Below are 23,377 nucleotides of genomic sequence, written 5' to 3'. Positions count from 1 at the left end.
AAAAAGCTGCAGAAAAGGAAAGGTTTTTAAAGGCGGGAGTGGGGGTGGGATAGGAAGTCATAAATGAAAAAAAAAAAAGAATTATTTTAGGCTATTTCAGGCGACGTCACCTTCTTTTGGGGGACAAAGGATCCATCAGGTGAATTACCTCACTGGTGCTGACCAGGAAATTTCAGACTGACTGGTTAAGATTATGTTAATAGGGAAGGTTGGAATTGCAATCAGGTTAGGTATTAGGTCTTGGTTTGGAGACAGGGGCTTAGGAGGAGAGACCCCATTTTGGGTCTGTTGTTTCTTTTTTTTTAAACAAGTCTCTGTCTTCCTCCAGTGTCTGGCTTAGTGGCCAGCACCTGGTAGTGGTTAATACTACCTACTCAGGTAGGTCACTTAAAAGAGATGACCCTGAATGGACTCCTTAACCTAAGTCCCAGTTTCCCGCCTGCAAAGTGGGGATAGTTATAGCACAGAACACATCGGGTTGCTCTAATATTCCGATGCAGTAAGGCAGAGAACGCACTGGACACTACTGGCTCTCAGTGTGTCCCCAGTGTTACCGCCATTACCATGTGTAATAACTACCCAGGAATGCATGTGGGCCTTTTAAACGGGGGGAGTAAAACCCCACTCTGCTTCCAGATGCAAACACCAGGCTTGCAAGCACGGGCGTGGGGACATTATTTCAAAATACGGTGGAAATTCTAAGATAGCAGCTTCAAAAAAGCAGGCGAGAAAGTCAAAAGGAACACAAAGGAACAAACAAACCAAACGAAGCTGCACCGTGGTCAGTCTTTCTCTGTTCATTTTTAAGATTTCACTCTGCGACTGCTGGCTTCTTCCACGACGGAAAGCGCTGACCGGGCGCGGCCAGGTCGCGGGGAGAGATAGGTAGGGACGTACCTTTGGCTCCGTAGGTCTAGGTCACATGGGTCTCCTCCTCCTGAGAGGAGCACTCAAAAACTCGCGGTCTGGAGGGTACGCGTGACTGCGAGGGGCGACGAGGGGAGCCCGCCTCACTCTTTCCGGACTCGGGAACCTGGCGGGACCGAGTCTCCCCGCACCGCGAGACAAGGAGGAGCGCCGCGTGCCCTGCGTAAGTGCGCGGCTCCGCGGGGGTCACGCCTCCCCGGACGCACGGAGCGCAAGGAGGGCGGTCTCAGAAGCCTTCAGCACCGTAGAGAAAGCAAGCCAGGTGAGGTGAGTTTGGGGTCAGGTGGTTTGGGCCGGCTGGTAGTTTCCAAATTGGCGTCCTGGGGATGCTTGGTATTCTGCTCTGTGTGCGCCCAGCCTGGAACGTGCTCCCGAAGGCTTCTGGCACAAACTGAGGAGGTCGCCCCCCGGGCTTCTTCCAGGCCAGGCGCCCCTCCAGGGAAGCGCGAAGCTGTGTGGTCCGCCATCACGCTCAGTGTGAGGGGTGGGCGTCGGACACGTCCTCCTTCTCCTTCACCGAGTCTCTTTGGAATGTTTTATTTCGTGGGTGCTGTGGAGGAAAGCGGAAAATGCCTTTAATTAGTGCGTGTCCCACAAAAGGAGACTTGGCTTGAGTGAAGGAAGGCACACGAAAAGGCTATTTTTCCCGGAATGTAGGATTAGGAGAAAACCAGGGGCATGGCACAGGTGGAAGCAGCTTTCTGCTAAGTGGATTAGGTCCTTGCAGGGGAATTCATAGGAGCCAGAGGGACACGTAGAGATGTGTGTAAATGGAAACATACAGTGTCTTTCAGGTCAGCTTGGTGTCCTGGAAAAAAAGCTGCTTTGGCATATATATGGATTTGAATCCTAGCTCTGCCTTTGGCTAGTTGGTGACCTTGAACAAATTATTTAAGCTTACTAAGCTTCAGTCTCCCCATTTGAAAGATACTTGTACAACTGCTTTTTACTTTTTTTGGTGAGGGATGAGGAAGAACAGAGATGTAAGGAGAAAAAAAAATCCAAGGATCATTTTAGTAACTTGAAAAATAACTTTTAAGAAAGCTGTTCAAAATAGGAATTGGAACGCTTTTGGAAAAGTAGATTGCACTGGCTTTGCTGGCATATGAAAGTCTGAAAAGTTGTCCAAACCCCTTAGCTGATTGGGCTTTCTAGAATTGTACTGCAGGCTAATCTAAGTCCAGTGGAAACCCTTTATAATGGAATGCAAGTGTTCCTAGCAAGAAGCTGTTTTATTCTTCTTTTATAGGAATTGGTTCTTTTGGAGGGACATAATTGGCCCAACACTATATATGAATCCAGCTGATAAACCAATTTACAGTGGGGTTCTATTAGACTGATTTTATAGCCTGAGAAATAAGTGGGCTTTGACTGACAGGCAGTTCAAATGACTTAGAAGAGTGTTTAGGAAGTCCACTGGGCTTATCAGTTCACTCCCCTTGTGGGGAGAAAAAAAAATGCAAACAGCATAACAGTATTTTGTTAATGACTGTTTTTTTTTTTTTTGGAAAGTGTATGATTTGTCAGAAGAAAAATTGTGTTGAATATTACCCTGGTGTGCATGAAACTAAGACAGTAAGAGAGGAAGAGTTTAGTTACTGCCCCAACTAACATCAGATACCCCTTTATCTTTTCCCAGATACCCAAGGTAAATAGGTAATGACCCATTCTTAATAGGAAGTATAGTCCATTTTAAAGAGCAAACATGATTATTTTTGTTTAACATTCCCAGCGGTTTAATGATGTGGGGTTTTCAAGAACTGAACTAAGAACATTTTAAAAGAACTTAAGAAGGACAAGTTTCCCATAATTAGAAAGGTTCCTCTAGAATTTGTTCTAGAAGAACAAATCATTAATATCTATATTGATTCGGGAGACGGGTAACGTGGACTAAGAACTGTACTTGGTCAAACAAGGGATGGAGTTTGAACTTTCATGCTATATAGTTGCAAGTTCAAAGCTTTAAGCAATAGACTCAGTTCACAGGACAGTGATCAGGTGCTTTCTTCATAAAACCTATGCTCCTGAGTATAACTGAACCAAAACCAGAATATTGAGATTCCTCTCCCTTGAAGATATTGCAGGTACTGCCTTGGACATGAAACCACATGCTTTTCTTTTACTGCTTTAACCGTAGAATCTGGGGAGCAAGATCGGGGTGGTGGTAATAAGTCTTGATGTCCTTAGATCCATTAGCCTGAAAAAGCAAATTCTTAGCATCACATCTTTCCAGTATCCTTAGGTCTTACCTCTTAACCTTCTCTTCCTGTTCTGATTCTAGTTAGTGGCTGTCTTTAAATTGCTAAGGTTGCTTACTGGCCAAAATATTTATTTTGGCATCTGGGGCTAGCTCTTCCTCCTTTCCCTTTTGCGACTGCATATTCTGTTAACTCATCTTTCAGAAAGACCCCTTGACATATCTTCTTGTACCTGTATCTGGGGAGGATGACCCACCTCCCAAGAGATTCATTCTTTCATCCTAAATGGACTAATATTTTTACTGATGTTTGATTATGAAAATTTTCAAACATTCAGAAAAGTTGAAAGAATTTTACAGTGTACTCTATACTCCCACCTAAATTCTATTATCATTCAACTGATATTGATTTAGCGCCTACTATTTGCCTGGAGGTATGCTTACCTGTAAAGACATAGAAGGCAGAGTCAAGTTAGGGAACACAGAAGGGTTTGATTTGGCTGGAACATAGAGTTTATGAAGGGGTCGTATCACTTTGCTCTGGAAAGTTATGCCAGAGTCACATTGTGGAAGACATTGAATTTCATGGCAGGAAGTTTATACTTTATTCTGGTTGCAGTTGGGAACCACTGAAGGCATTTGAGGAGGGAAGTGTCTTGTGCTTTAGAAAGCTCACCTCGGCATAAGTGTTAGGCTGAATGGGTGTGGAGAGGACCTGAAGTCTGAGAGACAAGTTAGGAGGCTTTGCAAATGTCCCCAGGGCAAGTGAGGGTTGACTTGTGAACCAAAAGGGAAAAAAAGAGGAAGAAAGGTGGGACTTGGTGAATGACTTAACATGAGGACTTGGTTTTAGAGCCTTGAGTGTCATTAGGAATCAGGAAGTTAGAGGAGGGGGAAGTTCAGGGTGGATGTTGATGTTTTGTTATAAGACTCGATGGGTTTGAGGAACCAACTGGTACCCATGCGAAGGAGCCTTCTGAGTGTGGGGAGCCCAACAGCAAGGTCAGGAACAAAATTCTGGACTAGCAGTTAGTGATCAAGGGATGGTTGAGTGAGAATGTACAGAAGGAGAGAAAAAGGGCAGGACCTTGAGGAAAATCTGAATATATAGAGTTCTTGAAACAGAAAAAAAAATACATGTTAATTGTCAGTTTGTATATTAATGATGGTTCTATCTACGGCATTATTGTAGCCACAGTTCTCCTTGATAACTTATAACAAACTAAAAAATGTACCCATATGAGTGGAGTGGAGTCTTTCCTACCCCCGCTGTAGGAGGCACAGGGGGAGGGTGTGAAAATAGGACGGAGAATAAGGTGGCAGAGGGCAGGAAAGAGGGAAAGGGAAACATTTTTTATCTTGGACTTTCAGAGTACACAGAGCTTTATCCATGTCAACCAAATATCAGGAAGCCAGGTAATTTAATGAATTTGTCTATCTTTTCAGAAGGCAGTGCCTACTTAATCTGGGAACCATAACAACCTATTGTGATGGTGGCCATATTTTCCGAATGAAACCTCAGGTGGGACACATTCTGAATGCATGGTCACCAAGCCTTTATCCAAATATTTAGCAACCAAAACTCCACTCTCCCTTTTTTTTTTTTTTTTTTTTTTTTGCGGTACGCAGGCCTCTCCCTGCTGTAGCCTCTCCCGTTGCGGAGCACAGGCTCCGGACGCGCAGGCTCAGCGGCCACGGCTCACAGGCCCAGCCGCTCTGCGGCACGTGGGATCCTCCCAGACCGGGGCACAAACCCGTGTCCCCTGCATTGGCAGGCAGACTCTCAACCACTGCGCCACCAGGGAAGCCCCTCCCCTTTTATATTAATATTTTCATATATGCTCTATGTGTTGAATAAATATTCAGGTCTGTAAACCCATCTTATTATAATAATTCACTGACAAGGCAAAGGAAATTAGATTTAATTAGCATCTCTTCTGTGGTCAGGGACTGTTCTAAGGTCTCAGTTAGAAGGTGAGGGCAGGGACTGTCTTTCATCTCTCTGCTATACCTGGTAGGAGTTTCTATATGTATGATATCATTGTCACCATAACAATGAGTGGTAGTGTGGGTCCACTCAGTAAACAAGTACTTTGTCTAGTGGTACAGAGTTTTTAAGTGACAGAGCCACATTTGAAGCTGTGTCTAAATTCTTTCTGCTCCTCCCATTGGACTGTATTACCTTCCCAAATACTTACTGTGTGCCAGGCATTATGTCAGGTGTTTGCACATGTGGGTTCCTTCATTTCATCCCTCTGGTTTGGTAGGTAATTCTGAGGAAAGCTCAAACCAAAATTGCTCAATTGGTTATTATTGGTGGGGTATCTACCCTCTTGCCCTATTTTATTTTCACTCAACTTCTTTTTTTTAAATTTATTTTATTGAAATATAGTTGATTTACAATGTTGTGTTAATTTCTGCGGTACAGCAAAGTGATTCAGTTATACATATATATACATTCTTTTTCATATTCTTTTCCATTATGTCTTATCACAGGATGTTGAATGTAGTTCCCTGTGCTATACAGTTGGACCTTGTTGTTTATCCATTCTATATATAATAGTTTGCATTTGCTAATCCCACACCCCCATCCATCCCTCTCCCAACCCCCCTTACTCTTGGCCACCACAAGTTTGTTCTCTATGTCTGTGTCACTCAACTTCTTTAACTCTGCAGGAAGAGTCAGACCCTCTCAGAAATGCCACCCCCTAAGGCTGAGTTTAACAATCACTTCATTAATTCTCCTGAAGATCACACCTTCAGCCCTCTGCTGATTTCTTTTTAAAGTGAGCTAGAGAAAAGCTCTCTTTTTATTTGTTTACTTGCTTGTTTCACTCTATCAATCTTCTGCTTTTCCCATTGTCCCACTTGTTTACATATTATGTTTCTCTTTTTCCTTACTCCAGCCCAGAACTCTCTTCTCCCTAGATAGTCACTTGAAATTCTCTAATACCTTCAGATCTGCTCAGCTGTCACCACCTCAGAGGGGCCTTCCCTGACCACCCAATCTAAAATAATATCGCTCCTTGACCCCATCCCTCTGTAACCGTTCACCCTGCTTTGATGTTCTTAATAGGTTTCCTCTCTCTTGTCTCCATTATATGGGAAGCTTCATGAAGGCAGACACTTTGTCTCTCTTGTTTTCTGTGCCTGCATTGGAGTCTAGCACATAGTAGGAGCTAAAATATATTTGTTTATCGAATGAATAACTGGTCCAGTGAACTTGGAATCTGTCCCAGCTCTGCTACTGACTAGAGTGTCATTACTTGGGAACTTGCTCCATCCACCTGGGCCTCTGTTGAAGAGCTGCATTAACTCCTTTCAAGAGTGGTGGTGAAGGGCTTCCCTGGTGGCGCAGTGGTTGAGAGTCCGCCTGCCGATGCAGGGGACACGGGTTCGTGCTCCGGTCCGGGAAGATCCCACATGCCGCGGAGCGGCTGGGCCCGTGAGCCATGGCCGTTGAGCCTGCGCGTCCGGAGCCTGTGCTCCGCAATGGGAGAGGCCACAACAGTGAGAGGCCCACATACCTCAAAAAAAAAAAAAAAAAAAAAAAGAGTGGTGGTGAAGATCCAATGAGACTATGTGTAGAGAAGAGATGTGGGAAGCACTGAAATAATCTAAGGGAGTGTTGCATGGAGATTACTCCCAATGACAACATTATCTCTTTTGGAATCAAGGAGGAGTTACCTGTCACCTGGTTAAGGTGACAACATGGAGTGATTTCCCAGGATCATCCTCATATAAAATATTCTTATCCACTATACCCAGTCTTATCCTCGTATTTGCCACACTGTATATCCTGATTTTTTGTATGGAAAATTTAGTCATAGTAGATAGCAAAAAGGAGGATCGTTTTGAAAAGAATAGGGCTACATTTACTTCAGCAAAAATAAGGAATTTCTCAGTGGAAGACATTTCTTTTGCTATGAGGATTGAGGGCTTCATCCATCCCCTCAAATTATTTTCAAAACAGAAGGAAGCTAGAAATTCATTTTGAAGCAATCTCTGGTCATGTGAGTTTCACTTCTTTGCAAATCAACATGCCCTTAAATCACTTGCAATTTCAGCACCTATAAATCTTGCAAATGGCATGCCAAGGTAATCCAGTTTACCCAGAATTCTGCTTTTGTCAAAAGTTGCATGGAGGCAGATTTTGTTGTATTATGTCATTTATATAACAATATATGAAAAATACATGGACTTTGGAATCATCTAGATCTGCCTTCAAATTCGAGCTTTACTATCTAGTGGTTGAGTCGGGGGCTTGAGAAAATTAAACCTAGTGCTTGAGAAACTAGTCAACCTAGGATTTAGTTTCCTCATCTGAGTATGTCTTATATAAATCTAGGAACTTAGGGCCTAAGGATAGTGAAACAGTCAAATGAACACATGCTATCCATTAGCAAGTGAAAGGCTCGGAAATGTTCATTCTGTAACCAAGAAACCTGTTTAAGTTTGTTTAGCCCAGATTTTCCCAAAGTTTTGTTCTTATAAAATCTAATTATATATTGCTGAACTAGTATTCCATAAAGGATTCTGTGGGAAATCCTGGCTTACCAGAATGCCAGACATGTCTTAAATACAAAATCAATTTAGCTTCCCTTTCCCATTTTATTGTTGACCTCTCAGAATTTTCGCTTGGATGCTTAATAATAACTTAAAGTAGAACTGTTTAAGTTCCACTCTTTGTAATCCCTTCCACCTTGACTCCTTCCACAGTCTTCCCAACTATCCACGTATTCGTTTTCTAGGGCTGCTATAGCAAAGTACCACAAACCGGGTGGCTTAAAACATCACAAATTTATTGTCTCAGACTTCTGTAGGCTGGAAGTCCAAAATCAATGTGTTGGTGGGACCATGTTCCTTCTGAAACATGGGGGAAGAATCTTCTCTCATCCTCATTTACCTTCTGGCAAAAATTTTATTTTTGTATATTGTATTTCCAAACTTACCTGAATAGGGAGATAAGCCCCTGGCACACATAGCACATTTTGGGAGATGCTGGTATGGGACTATAGAATGGTCTTTGAAAATTGATTGGTACTGGCCTCAATTCGTTGCTCTACTGCTTTCTAACTGTGTGACCCTGGGCAAGTAACTTAAATTATCTGAGGATCAATTTCTCATCTGTAAAATGGGGTGATAAAGATTAGAAGTAAAATATAAAGATAAAGATTAGAAGTAAAGATTAGAAGTAAAAATATAAAGCAGCACAGTTCATGTACCTGGAGTGCATTGAATAATTGGTAGCTTTTGCTGGTATCGTTCTCATGAGGATGCCTTGGATCATGGGGACGGTCTTTCTGTTTCAAAGCTGTTATTAACATTTTGGGACATGTCTACTTTGTACTTCCTACCCCCATGCAAATTTTCCTTATGGTTGGAGTGAGATTTCAAGGTAAGCTCCCTACTATAGTGTCAGATAGTATTATTTCCTCCTCTTCCTGATTCTTTTTATTCTCTACCTGCCACGTAACTCGAGTTTGTTTCCCTTTCCTGTGAGCCCAAGGATATGGTGGCAGAGATAGGGATGACTAATTCAACTAGCAAGATTAGACACCACTGTCTGATGCCAGAGGGGTAGCCTGTGGAAAGGAGATAGGCATGTAAGTCTCAGTGATGCTTCAGCAAAAGGTTGCCCATCACCTTGTGTCATGTACTATGTCCTTTCTGGGAAAAGAGCGCTTCAAATATCAATTTTAGTAAAATGATGTCCTAAGGAAAATGAATACTGCATCCTTTGAAATAAAGGTTTTCTTTTACCATTTGTTTGCATGGAAATCCTTTAACAAAAATAGCTAGACTTGGGATTTGGGTTGGTATTTAATTCAAGGTTGCACAATAGCCCTTCATTACAGGATTCAAATGCTTTGGGTATGCCTGAATAATCTTGTGAGGTGACTGAGTCTTTTTTGAATAGAGGGATCACTTTCTTGTCCCTTTCTTTAGTTACAGATTTCATGGAAACGTCTGTTACTAGTTGGCCTGTTTTTTGTTTGTTTGTCCAGGGGAATGTTTTTCTTATGTTGGGAGCTATTAAAGCCAGTTAAATATGTGAGGGGACTGCAAATAATTGTTTTAATTGCAGCTATGACATTTATTACATGAACGATTTTTATCCTTTGTTTGGAATAATCTATAATGTAAAATGGAGACATGGGAAGGAGAGAAGAGGAAAACATAGGGCTGCTTGACACGTTTGCTGTTTGTTTCTTTGTCCTCATTCTGGAGATTTTGTTACTGATTATTTTTTTCACTGGTAGAGCACACACTTTCCAGTGGCTTTTTCAGGTTTCTCTTCTCAAAGCCTTGCCTATTTGGGAGTGTTACTGGTTGCTTCTACACACGGATGACAACTTGGCAGATTTTCCCCTTTTGTCTCTTCTGATCATTTCCATTAGATTGGGGTGTGAGTTGATGGAACGTGGTTTCCAGCTCATTTTTCAAATAAGAGACTCACATGAGCAGGTAAATGTTGAACATCTAGTTCCCTGGGGTAGGGTGGGCAGGGGAAGCCCTGATTTGTGGTGTCTCTGATTTCTGTGGTGTAAATACTCCCACCGTGGCTGATTTCAAGCTACGAGATGTTACTGAACACCAAGTTGGAAAGGAATGCACGGTAGCAAACCATTATATAATCTGTCCATTAGACAAATATGAAAAATATAACTCCAGAGCATAGATGATGGTAAAATGTAGTAAAATAGTTAAGAAGTGATGAGTTTTGAGTATTTATTACTTATGTTTTTAATATAACTTATTTAATGGTAAGCTTTTATAGTTTAATTTTAAACAATGGCTGTGTTGAACAGCTGGCTCTCACAGTTCCTGGAAATCTAACCATTGGTTTTAACACATTGACCAGGACCCAGAAAAGTCAGTGTCCTGCCCAAGGTTCAGTGAATGAGTCGTGTTAGAACCTGAATTAGTACAAATCGTTTCTAAAACCCAAATTTCTCTAGAAAGACTTACTTAATAATGTTTCTGTATATTCATTTGTTTATTTATTTTTTTACTGCATGCTCTAATGATCTAATGAAAGGGGTTTAGGACTATAACAGACTGTTACTATCTACTGAGACAGTAAGAGTCAAAATATTTGAATATATATAATCATAACCAAAGATGGGAGAGTGGAAAGCAGATTAGATTTAGAGCCATAAGTGAGTCCTGGCTTTGAGTCTTGGTCCTACTGCTCACCAGTGGTGTAATCTTACTTATAAGTTACTTGCTTACTTCTCTAGTTCAGTTGTCTAGTCTGTGAGATGAAGGAATTGAACCATATGAGCATGTACTATCGCCCATATGTCTAACATACCATGATTCACTACTTAGACCCACCAATGCAACACATATTTGCTTAGTACTAATTATATGCACATTCGTCATGGACTCTACTCCAGGCAGAACTAAATATAAATATAATAAGAGTAATTATTATTAGAACAACATCTCACATTAGTGTAGAGCCTTCTAATTCACAAAAGACAAACTTTACTTTGAGTCTCTGAGGTTCTATGGTTTTAGGAGATCAGGACACAGCTTCACAGAATGTTAGAGCAGAACTTATTCTAAAAGAATAGACAGAACTCTTTCTCCTAGGAAACGCGAGAGGTCATAACCAGGTAGTAATAAGGAATAAGGAACAAGCCATGCCTACCAGTTGCTTCACTGTGATAAAAAAGCAAAACCAAAGATAATTTTCTTCTAATTATAAGATTAATTATTGTAGAAAATTTAGAAATTCTTAAGTGTATTAAATAAGGAGAAAATACCATACATCTATTTTAATAGTTTGCTTTTCTTTACCTAATATTTTAGTATATTTTCCAAAACATTCTCAGTAGTCATTTTAATTGCTGTATATAATTCCATCTTTTTGATGTAAGGTAACTTACTTATCTTAAATTGTTTACATTGTTGACAGTTTTTATTATTCTAAATAACACTGTGATAAATAGCTTTGTTTATATCAAAAAATTTACATTAGTCACATGATTTCCAATTGTAATATTTAAGGCTTAGTAAGACAGTTTTAGTGAATCACATGGTTTTGACCTTTAGTTTATTTGAGTCTGCCAATATTGTTTTGTATCTGCCTAGATTTTATTCTGTTTCTGAACATTTATTAAGAGGAACAGTTTGCCTGAATCCTTCAGTAGGATGTATTTGAACTGGGAATAGCACGAATGTTTTCATATCACTTCAAGTAGACACGTGATACAGTGTAGGGTTAATAATTTTTTTTTCACTCTCTGTGGGCAATAACTTCCAGTACAGGGTTTATTAGTTTAGAAAGTACTCAATAAATATTCAATAAATAAAAAGATTCTGGCTAATTTAGGATAGGCAAAAACATTTGTAAAAGATGTTAAAAAAAAAAAAAGAAACACTTCTCCGTTCATGATATGGCCTTCGTTTTCATTAGGAGAGATGACAGCTAAGCACAGTTCAGGAATTCTGACCATTAAATGAAACAGTGAAATGAAGTATGCTGTTGCTTTAATTCACCTACATGGGAAACCATGACTCTAATAGTTATTTGATTAAATGTCAATGGGAGCTCCTAAATTGACCCAACTCTTACTTTTATGTGTTAGATTTATGTCAGTTAAAAGGAGACTGGTTTTACCTTTCTGTCTTTAACATCTTTGAGTCAACATCTGCTTACAGAAGTGCTGTAACTACCCTGGTTATTTAAATATTAATGACTTCCATTAACGGGGGCTGGATGTTTGCAGCAGAAAGATTGAGAAATTAGATGGTATGATTAGTTTCTTGTTTCTGCCCACGGGAAAAAACCTCTTAATGGAAGAGCTTCTTCCAATATGTTTTTAATACCACAGATTTTTTTTTTCCCTGCGAACCTGTTAGAGAGTAAGATTGTTGATTCAAGCATTCCTTGAAAGTAGCTGTTAGTAAAACGTTAGCGTAACAAGTTCTCATAATTTAAGAAAAATGTATTATCAGTGCCATGGTGATCATTAAATTACCCTTGGGCTTCTTGGGAACCTAAATTTAGTTTCTAAATTCATTTTGTTCCTTATTATAGTAAATAATAGAGAAAAGCATTTTTTAACTACATACTCTATTTGGTTGGGCTTGTTTACATTAAGTCTGGGGGGTTCTATTAAGTTAACCATGAAAGACTTGACAAGGATTATGTATTCAATCAAATTATAATTATAAACTTTTATCTTATTGGGGAAATGTGGCTGAAAAGCTTTTTAAATTTGCTACAAGCAATATTTTCCTATTATGCCAAGTTGGGTTGTGATAAGCATGTGATTAATAGATTTCTACACATTTTGAGTTTTTAAGATGTTTTAGTGGCTTTGTATTTTAAAGCACTGAACAGTCAAAAGCGGGCATTATATTTGCATAAATTGTATATTTCTTTTTGCAACCAGAGATCTGAGTGAGCAGAGTATTTAACTAGCAGCAGTGCAGAGTAATGTAATAGCACTGATGTAGGCATTATAATACTTAGCAGAGTCAGGATTAAGGGGAAGCAAGTGAGGTGCCTGCCTTGGATATAAAATTTAAGAGTGCCAAAAAACTCAGTAATCAAGATAAATAGTATTTTAATGCAATATTTGAAAAAATCAAAAATAGTACAAAAATCCCCACGATAGACAAAGTCTCAAAATTTAAAAAAAGACGAGTTCCCACCCTGCATCTGCACCAGACTCACCTTACCTGGGTCCCGGCCCTGATTGCATACTAGTTCCTATTTCTCTACTTTGATGTCCATGGATAAGGTACTCCTTTGAGTCAAGTTTTCTTTGTCTAAGATTGATGATAATAATCCTTGCTTTCCTGCCTGGTTTATTAGGATGTTCAAATCAGCTAAAAATACATGGGAAAGCCCATTGTAAATACAATTTATGTGTTTACAGGTTTAGAGAAATCACCATACGATTTTACGCCATTATTATTATCAGCTCAGATGAATACTCTAAGCAAACATCAGAGTGGAGGATCCTTGGAAAGCTTTGTGTTAGTAAAGTGTGAAGTCTAACTCTTAAGTTCATTTGTCAGCTAGCTATAGGGGCAGGGGCCTGAAAATTGTTGTAGGACCCTCCCTCTCTCTTTCTTTCTTTTTTGTTCTTGGATGCAAAGTTTAGTGATTTGTAAGAGATAGAAAAGTGACCAGAAATCACATGCAAAATGCCCAGGGACAACTCAGGTCTCACCTTTTCTCAAGCTGTGCCTCCCACCAGTGATGCCTTCCCCATTTCTTCTGCCTAGCTGAGTTCCACCCACCTTTTATTCACCTCCGACCTTGGTAAGGCCTTCCTAGGTTCTCTTGGCCTGAAATGTGTTCTCAGTCCTCTGCCTGTAGCAGATGACTGTCTCTCCCACTCATTTCATGATCTATTTACAGAGTCCCTGCTGTCTTGGTGCTTCATTTAATCCTTCATCAAATTTACCTTCCAGACCACAGTTTTAGAAATACAAATCGTTTCTTTAGTTACATTGTAAATCCCTTGAATAGCCTTCCATTAGACTGTTAATTTCAGGGTGAGCAAGGATTGGGTCTATCTTATTTAGGTTGTATCTAAGGTACTTAGCAAAGAGCTTTATATATATTTTTCTTTGAGTAACTAAATGAATGTCTTGCGTGTAAAGGGGCTTGGTAAATATTTACTCTGTATTTATTTGTGGAATGTTATTGTTTCCATCCTAGGTCTAGACAGAACGGTTGGTGCCATGTGAAAGGCGCTTGCTTTGCTGGCCCTGTTGGTGCTCAGCCCTGGTGGTGATGGGCTGTTTCACTCCTTATACAGAAAATCCCATGTTTCCACACCACATAAAGGAGATCCAGGACAGCCATTATTTCTAACTCCTTATATTGAAGCTGGGAAGTTTGCAGAAGGTAAGTTTAAATCAGAAACCACTGGTATAGTTTCAACAGTTGGGTGTTTTTTTAGCAGTTGTCTCACAGGATCCAAAATACATTCTAGTATTTTACTCAATTGTTTTATTTCAAATATTAATGATTTGGTGTCATATAGTATCAGAGTTTAGAGCTAAAATGAAAGTTCATCAGGGTCAGATTAACCAGTGGTTGAGTCCCTGCATATCTATTTATAAAACTAGTATAGGGCCTGTCTACAATTGGTTACTACGTGTCAGTTACTGCTTCCAAGCATTTGATATAAAAATCATTTTAGGATTGCAGCAAGCCAGGAAGTGCATCTGTTTTACACACAAGAAAACTAAAGCAGAAGGAGATGAAGTTACTTGCCAGAGTCATACAGACACCAGCTGGTAGATGCAGGATTCACACCCAGACAGCTTCATTCCAAAGTCTAAGCTCACAGCCACTGTGCTGGGCCCCTTTGCCTGGTAAGTTACCTGAACATCCTAGGACTCAGTTTCCTCATTAATAAGATGAGAAAAAACAACCCACCCAAGTCTCAGGGATGTTAAGAGAATCATATGAGGAAATGCATGTGAAAACTCTTTATAACCTGTAAATTGCTCTCTAAATATTAGTGTTTGCTGATGGCTTTTCTTTAGAGTTTGTGGGTTTTTCTATTATTAGTACAAAAAAAGTGTCTTCTGATGTCATCAGAGACTAAAAATTATGACGTGCCTCTGCCCTTAATGCTTCTTCATGCTTAGGTAAATCACTGTGTAGGATCAATTATGTAATCTTCCTGGACCTCAGGACACTCCTGAACTATAAACTGGTATATAGGCAGAGCTGTCTGTAAAAGGGAGCAGAGAAATGGGGTGGTGGCTGGAGGGAGTTATGGAGTCAGGAAGGGTCAGGAAGAGAGGTATGGAGGGTAGGAGATAATGATGGAAGTAGTCCAGTAGAGAGGGGAAAGTTGATTGGGGTGGGACGTCTGTTGTGGGACATTTTCTTGAAGGAGATGAGCATCCATGGATGGAGATCTTGGTGTTTGCTTCGGAGTTTATCCCTAGTCACAAGTGGGAAGGCAGAGTTAATGCTTGTGAGGCTGATAAGTTGGTAGATTTCATGGGAATGTGGAACTGAAACTGGAAATTTTAGGGAAATGATCATTTTAAAGATCTAAAATAAATGTATATACTCTGTATGGAAGTTTAAAATAAAGCAACTTTTCTTTAGTTCTCATAGTCAATAGGCTGTCATCATTTTTGTCTTTGGTTTGATTTAAAACCAAAATATTCTCCCCTCTTAAGGGTGCATTGGAGTCCTGCTCATATATCTTTGTCTGAAATACACATTGGCTCCATGTTTCACTATCTCTTTTCTAAGAAAAGATGAAACACTTTGATAATATAGTCAGTGATAATGTAGTGAGGCTGTGTAGTCTTTTTTTTTTTTTTAGAGACTCATTTTTGCTTGATGTAGAAAAGTCATGAAAAGATGGTAGCCCAATGGCATAGGCTGATATCACTAGGCATAAATGAAGAGGCAAAATATCATTAGCCCAAATTCACCAAACTGGATCATATGCCTTCCTTTTGGCTTCCATGGATACTGATGACTTAGATTATGTTTATTCACAGTAAATCAAAGCAAATCATTTCATTTAGAGCTGAAAAGGAGTTAAATACTCATAATCAAACCCTGCCAATTCACAGATGAGGAATTTGAGACTCAAATATTTTACATGACTTGCCCAAGGGGACACAGGTAATAGTAGTAGAGATGGGTCTAAGACCCAAATTTTCTGACTTTCGCTCTGTAATTCACCTGCTATAATTTATTTTCCTTTGTTTAAGAAGCTTGTCCTCTTTTGGAGTGACCAGATGCACACACATGAAACAATTAAGGAATCAGGCAATGCATACTAAAGTTCTAAAGTATTACATTTGAGGAAGGAGTGCTGGAAATTTTTAGAAGGAAGCTATCCCTGTTGGTTGGCATAATCCAGGTAGAACGTAGTAGTAGTAGTAGTAAGAATAATATCAATAAATAAATAACATTTAGTAGTAATTGTATCCCGAGTACCTGGCACAGTGGCTGTATGTAATAGGCACTCAATAAATATTTGTAGAATTTATATTTGAGACCTCTGTTTCAGGCGTTATGCTTTACACAAATTAGCTCTTTTAATCCTTACAGCAACTCTAATGAAAAATGAATACTTATTGTTCCCATTTTACAAATTAGAAAACTAAAGCCCAGAGAAATTAGGTGTCTTGCCCAGGACCATTTAAAGGTAGTAAGTGGCAGATCTGGAATTAAAACCTACCTCTCGGGCTTCCCTGGTGGTGCAGTGGTTGAGAGTCCGCCTGCCAATGCAGGGGACACGGGTTCGTGCCCCCGTCCCGGAAGATCCCACGTGCCGCGGAGTGGCTGAGCCCATGAGCCATGGCCGCTGAGCCTGCACGTCCGGAGCCTGTGCTCCGCAACGGGAGAGGGCACAGCAGTGAGAGGCCCGCGTACCGCAAAAAAAAAAAAAAAAAAAAAAAAAAAAAAAACAAAACCTATCTTTGCTGACTCCAGAGCTTGAGGTATGAAACACTGTGCTATGTGACCAGACTTGAGGGTGTAGGGTAAGATTTGGGCAAATAAGAAAGGGCCTGTGCATACTGAGTAAGACAGCTTAAACAGAGCATTAAGCCAACGTGGCCATGGTGTCTCTGAATCGTACATCTGGTAGAACAAGTGCAAAGAATACAGAGAAATCTGTCTGAGAGATTGTCCACATCCCTCCCATTCCTGGATTTCTCGCCTACAAGCATTTCACGGTCATGGGTGTCAGCAGTAGTAAAGAAAGATTCTGAGGGAGATAGTTTTATCTTCTGTCCTTTTTTGTGCTAAGCCTGATAGATCACCATCTGAGGAGTGACAACATTTAAAATATTAAATCTGGTGTAATGTCACTTTCTAAAGTTCTGTCAAAAATCTTTGAACAGAATTTTAAATGGCTAATCCAAAATCAGGTACATCTGGGTATTCAACTGCAGTCCTGAGAACACAATTAAGGATAATTGTATTCATCCGCTTTACTGAAAGTTCAGGAAGCTCTGGACAGATGGTCAGCTCACTCCGCTGAATCCCTTTTGTTTATCAAGTCTGTCAGAATCTTAGGAACATGAGTCTTAATATCGTAATGGAACATTTTTGAGATAAACAGTAATTCACAAAAAGACAAGGGAAATTTTAATTTTTAAAAAAATCCCCAACATAAACTAACTGGCTTAGTTTTATGTAACTGTAATTGCATGTTTGCTTTCTCTGCAGCTAGAATAAATCCTCACTCTCTGAAACAAAATAAATGTAAGAGGCCAGTTTTAGCATGTTTCCAGACACTGCCTTTTCACCAACTTTAAAGAATATTTTGCTATTAGGTCTTAATTTATTATTACTTATGGCCTGGTAGTGTCCTGTCCATTCTGATGATGATGCAAGTCTTTGCAAATATGAAGTGCCTGATTAACTGGTTTGAGCCCTTCTTTGGTCATACTCTAATTTTTTTGAAAGTGTTACCATTACAAGCACTGGTAAGCACAGTAAATAACAAGTAGGAAGTGAAGTCGCTTCAAAGAAAACCTTTTTCCTTTTTTCAACTGTTTTCAACATTTGTATTATGAGTCACGGTTCCAGGAAGAAAGAAACTCCTCCATCTTGGGAGTTTATTTTCCACATTCCATTAATAGATTCTAGAAGGATGATCGGGGACATTTGAAAATGCAAAAGATCAGTTTAGTTGAAAGAACTTTTATTTTACTGGGGTTTAGTTAAAGGAAATTTAAAACAGGATGAAACACTGTTTTGTGGGGCAGAGAAAAGTTTTTCTAAATTTCTTGAGATCTTAATAAGGCCTGCCTGCCTTAGGAGGTTTTGTAGAAATAAGCTAATCCTAGTGCATTGCCAGTGTGTCATGTATTAGTTCATTCATTCACATCTATTCATTAACAAATGTGTATCGAATGTCTTAAGTGTATAAATCAGCATACTGTGTCCCTGGGGGTACAAAGATAAACAAGACAAATTCCCTGCTTCCCAATAGCCCCTGATCCAGGAGGGAAGGTAGAAAGTATACCCCAGTCAGTATAAGGCAGCAGAGAAACAACTTTACAATGCGCAGAAGGGAGGACTGGGTAAGCATCTGAGTCATTTTCAGAGCAGGCCAGCGGACCTTGTGTTGTGCTGGTCTCAGAGAGATAGATTGATTCAATCACCCCATCTCCCATAGTCCATTCCCTCCAGCTCCTTTCTGTTATATGTTTTCTCTTTTTCTCATTCCACTTTGACCTTTCTCATTTTTCTCTGTCTTTCTCAAACGCTCACTTAGCCCTCTGGGATTCACATCTCACTCATTCCCAACGCTTCAGCCTTTGGTTCTCTGCCCTCCTTTTCGGGGGGGGATCTCTGTTGGATTTTGAGAAGATTAATAGTTTTGTGAAAAATATTTCAGAAGTGTTTTAAGGTACAAACTACCAGCTACAAAAGACATAAGTTCCAAGGATGCAATGCACAGCACGGTAACTGTAGTTAATAATACTGTCTTGCTATTTGAAAGTTGCTAAGAGAGTAGAGCTTAAAAGTCCTCATCACAAGAAAAAAATTTGTAGCTGTGTGTGATGACGGATGTTAACTAGATTTATTGCGGTGATCATTTCACAACATATACAAATATTCAATCATGTTATATATCTGAAACTAATGTCATGTTGTATGTCAATTACACCTCAATAAAAAAAAAAAAAGGCCAAAAGAAGTGTTTTAAAGGCTGCCCAGCCCTGGAGGTGACCTTTCTGTGGGCTAATTGAGAGTGGAAGCAAAGATGGGAAGAGGGAAGGGTGGGGGATGGGAAGGGCAGGCACATACCACTTTCCCCAAAACACCTCCCTTTTCTTTTCCTTAAAATCTTTCTTTGTCTTTTTTTTTTTTTTTTTTGTGGTGGGGAGGGATAGATCTCATTGGGAAGAGAATGGGGAAGAGGTAAAGAGGTTGGATTAGACAATCTTTCCTAGGGGAACTGGACTGAGCCTCAAAAAGGCAAAGTCTTCTAGACTATTCTTGGGGTAGCCCACAGGCTAATGAGAATCATCCCTCTCTTTGCCTGAGCCCTTATTTTATGTCCATCTCTGTGCTCAAGGGTCATATGCATGTTTTCATTTGATCCTCACACAAAGCCCAGGGTGGACAAATCAGTATCCACATTGACACCATGGCTTCCTGCATCCTATCTGTGCTGTCACTGAACGCCGAGTTGGGAAGAGATGTCAATTAGCACTCCAGGGCCCATGGGCTCTGGTACCCCACTGAAGACATCTTTAGTTGGTGGCACATGAGTAGGATCGAGCTTCCTTACCTACTGTCTACTAAACAGTCTCCAACTTAATAAGTCTCAGACTTAAGTAGCTTTTCTTGAACAATTTTGTTTCTATTGGGGACACTTTGCTTTGTTCCCCCTAAAGGACTCTTCTTCACCCAGACTTCCCCACCACACCCTGCTTCCTACCTGTTTACTGTTCCTTCTCCACTCCTTTCCTAATCACTGCTTCCCCCTCCATTCCCTGCTTCTCATACCTTTTGACTAACTCTCTAGCTGAGATGCAGTGTAGCAGGGTAGGGGCAGGGGCTAACTCCGCAGCCCGACTTCTGGGTTTAAATCCCAGCTCTCCTTTACTAGCTGTGTGACCTTGGGCAAGTTACTTAACCTCTCTGTGCTTCAGCTTTCTCATCTGTAAAGTGGAGATAATGATTATACCTACCACGTAATGTAAAGCCCTTGGTATAGTGGCCTTGTAGGTGTTAGCTCTATTGATAATAGTATTGTTTACTCCTGGGCGCTTCACCTCTCTGAGCATTCCCTCTTTCCTCCTCCCTGTCCCTGTCCTTTTGCTGCCCTTAGAAAACCAGGACCTCTGCCCTCTACAGCTGCCCCTTGTCCTATTTGGCTCCTTCTGAGTAGCCACGTGATCACCCACAGTCTCACTGCCTGCCTCTCCCCACCCTCCCCAGCCGGCCCCAGTCATTCTTACTCCCCACATGCCCGGTCCATTTCCCTTAGTGGAAGTGACAGGCCCTTTGCTTTCACCACAAGAAGAGTGTGGAGAACACAGGCCTCCCCCAGGCTGAGAGCTCCTTAGCTGTTATTTCTCTTTCACCACCACCACCCCACCTTTTGGGGTTAGGTGACTTTATCCTGCCTTGGCCTTCCAGGTAGCCCCATGTGAACACCTTGGTTTACTCTTTAGAGTGGAGCTGAGGATAGGTGATTTTCTTTTCTTCTGAAAAAAAATCTTATTATAGTTCATAAGATATGAACCAAAAAACAAGGTTTAAAATGTCACTTGCCCTTGGCTAAATGGTGAATTTTGAATATATGGCACTGGCCAGGGCAGGCTAGAAGTTGCTACCAGTAAACACCTTTATACCAATCCCCTTGTAGCCTTTCTGATCACTTCATTCCAAACCTGGCCCCTGGGAGAAGTCTGGCCAAGATGGAGATGGCTCACCCCATATTTATTATTTGTCTAATCCTCGGGTAAATTTTTTTTCCCCTACTAGGGAGACGGTTGAGCTCGGTGGCTCCTTTCCCAGGATGGAATTTGACAAGTTATTCCGGCTACATCATTGTGAATAAGACAACAGCAGCCTTTTCTTCTGGTTCTTTCCAGCTCAGGTAGGCCTGCAACAGCGCCCTCACAGGACACTGACGCTCAAGAGCTGACTCTGTTGCTTCAGGTAGAAACGTTGGTTTACAACCAACCTAAGGGTGCTTTTCTTTTCTTTCCTTTTAAATCTTTTAGATTTTTTTTTTCTAAAAATAAGTGCCAGTGACTCTGCGTGGTGTTCCTGTTTATGTGCAGGAAACAAACGTTAGTGGGGGAGGTCCGGCTTCTAAATTCCTTGCAGCCTTGTTCAGAATATTAATGCTGCCACCTTCTTCCTGCCACAGTCTTCTTCCTATCTTTTTGTTGTTTTGTTCTAAAAATACTTGAGGGCAGGGTTGGGCCTTGGGGAGCCAAGGAAGGATAAGGAGTGGGGAGATTCCTGAAGTTCACAGGTGATGCATGTCTAAGCCTGTTTAAATTTAGTCAATTGTAGTCTTATTTGGCTGCTCTGTCTATGGATTTTGCTGTGCCAATTATCATTCTTACACTCACTCCTTCATGCGTCCAATACCCATTTACTGAGTAGTGCTCTGTGGGGATACAGAGGAGAGAGAACTGAACTCACTCTGTGGGCCTTTGGGGGAGGGGTGGGGAGGACCAGTGACCCAGGATGGCTTCCTGGATGAGGGGGCTATTTACCTTCTCACATCCATACAGACACAGGTTCGTATATGCTTGTACTTTAGCAATTCTGTTTAGCTCACGTCAAGGTCACAGTTCTTCAGCAGGAACAAATTACTTTAGGCTTATGGATACTATTGGGGTTATTGTAAGAGGTAGTGAGATGCATAAGCAAATTTTATCCCAACTCAGGGTAATTTTCTATTTTTATTTTCCAAATTGAATTTGCTTTAGAATCCAGAGAAAACAAAAAAAGGTTACCCTCCTGTGGAGGGTAGTGTTTATATTTGCGTGTGATTTGCATATAACAGCATTGCATATATAATGACTGGGTAAATTGCTTGAACTAAATTGCTTCTCTTGGTATTGTTGGATCGTATTTTCTTAACTTTTCATTTCTACTTTCTCAGCCATGGCCTCTGACAGTTCACCAGGTAGTTGTGGGTGGAAGGAGGCATATAAGAAATGGGGAGGAATTCTAGATACTTTATAGTTGGAGCTCATAGCAGTTTTCAGGCTGTCACCCACTCTGGGAAGGCTTCTCCTGGACCCCTTACATATTTCTTCCTCATTGTTACCGTTGAGTGAGGCAAGTAGGGTGCCTAGAGCACAAAATTTAAGGCCAGACTCATTCTCAGGGTTGTACAAGTGCAAGGCTGGTACCTGAGTGACCTCTAGACTCTCCTGCTGGTACCTCCCATTGGGGGAACCCAGCTGGAAACCAAAGGGCAAGGGAGTCTGGTCCATAGAGATCTGCCTACCAGGGCACAGAGCAGAGTAGAGACTGGATCTTCAGAAGCAACCAAGTAAATATCCCAATATCCAGCACAGCTATCTTGAGGAGATAAATTAAGCCTAGAAGGATGACCTGTTTTCAACAGGTGGAAATTTTCTTCATGTTCTTGGAAGTCCCTTAAACTCCATGCCTTTCAGAAACCATACTGTATGGTTTGTGATATCGCATCTATCCATATCATTGAATACAGGCATTTATCATGAATACAGGCATTTATCATGGATAGGAGTTGTATTAGTTTTCTATTGCTATTGTACAAATTTGCACAAATTTAGTGGCTTAAACAACACAGATTTATTACTTCACAGTTCTGGAGGTCAGAAGTCCAACACCGGTCTCACTGGCCTAAAATCAAGGTGTCAGCAAGGCTGTGGTCCTTCTGGAGGCTCCAGGGGAGAATGCATGTCTTTGCCTTTTGCAGTTTCTAGAGGCTGCTGGCATTCCTTGGCTCATGGCTCCTTTCCCCAAAGAAGCATGGCTCATGGCTCCTTTTCTCCAAAGTGATATGTTGTCCCATCAGTGAGTTGAATCCTTCTCACATTGCATCACTCTGGCCGACTCCATACTCATATCACCTTCTGTGCCTCTTGTCTTTTGCCTCCCTCTTCATTTAAGGACCCTTGGGATTACTTTGGGCCCACCTGGATAATCCAGGATACTCTCCCTGTTTTAATGTCATTTGACTAGCAACCTTAATTCCATCTGCAACCTTAATTCCCCTTTACCATGTAGCTTAACATATTCACACATTCTGGGGTTTGGGATGTGACATCTTTGGAGGCCATTATTCTGTGCAAAATGGATACTTGAAAATTTTACCTGGATTAGTGATTTGCAGTATGTTCTCTCTCAGTGATCCTCACATTTTATTGTACTTAGGAATGATCTTCACATTCCCCCAGAGATTCTGACTTGTAAACTGGGAGAGGCCAGCAAGTTGTAGAATTAGCAGGTGGACCACACTTGAGAAACCATCACTGTAGCCTACAGGCTACCACCCTGGGTTCAGTGCTCCTGGCCCCAAAGTGGCCCACACTCCTTTTATTGGAAACACCTAGAGCAGGCAAACCCCGATAGAGGTGATATGTTGTCCCACGCATCCGCCTAGGATGAGGGCTAGAATGGAGGACTGAGGCGGCGAGTGCAGCCTGTGGGGTCAGCACTCCTAATCCTGCTTGGTATTCCTCTAAGTCCTGCCGGGGCTCCACACCTCCGCTGCACCCTCTGCCTCTCCCACCTCCACCCCAGCCCTGCCAAAC

The 23,377-nt window shown here is 41.0% G+C and overlaps 1 protein-coding gene across 1 annotated transcript in view; it reads left to right on the top strand.

Moving 5' to 3' along the window:
- Positions 1–13,889: 13,889 nt before the first annotated feature.
- Positions 13,890–23,377, top strand: part of CPVL (carboxypeptidase vitellogenic like) — a gene marked incomplete at both ends in the record, with an annotated part of 97,442 nt that continues 87,954 nt past the window's right edge. Inside the window, 2 exon segments of the mRNA XM_079711132.1 lie at positions 13,890–13,967; positions 13,971–14,003. Of these exon segments, the coding sequence (XP_079567258.1) occupies positions 13,890–13,967; positions 13,971–14,003 (111 nt within the window).

Source organism: Hyperoodon ampullatus (assembly GCF_949752795.1).
Source record: "Hyperoodon ampullatus genome assembly, chromosome: 9".
Classification (NCBI taxonomy): domain Eukaryota; kingdom Metazoa; phylum Chordata; class Mammalia; order Artiodactyla; family Ziphiidae; genus Hyperoodon; species Hyperoodon ampullatus.
Note: the sequence above shows the minus strand (reverse complement) of the source record. Positions and strands in the feature narration are given on the sequence as shown.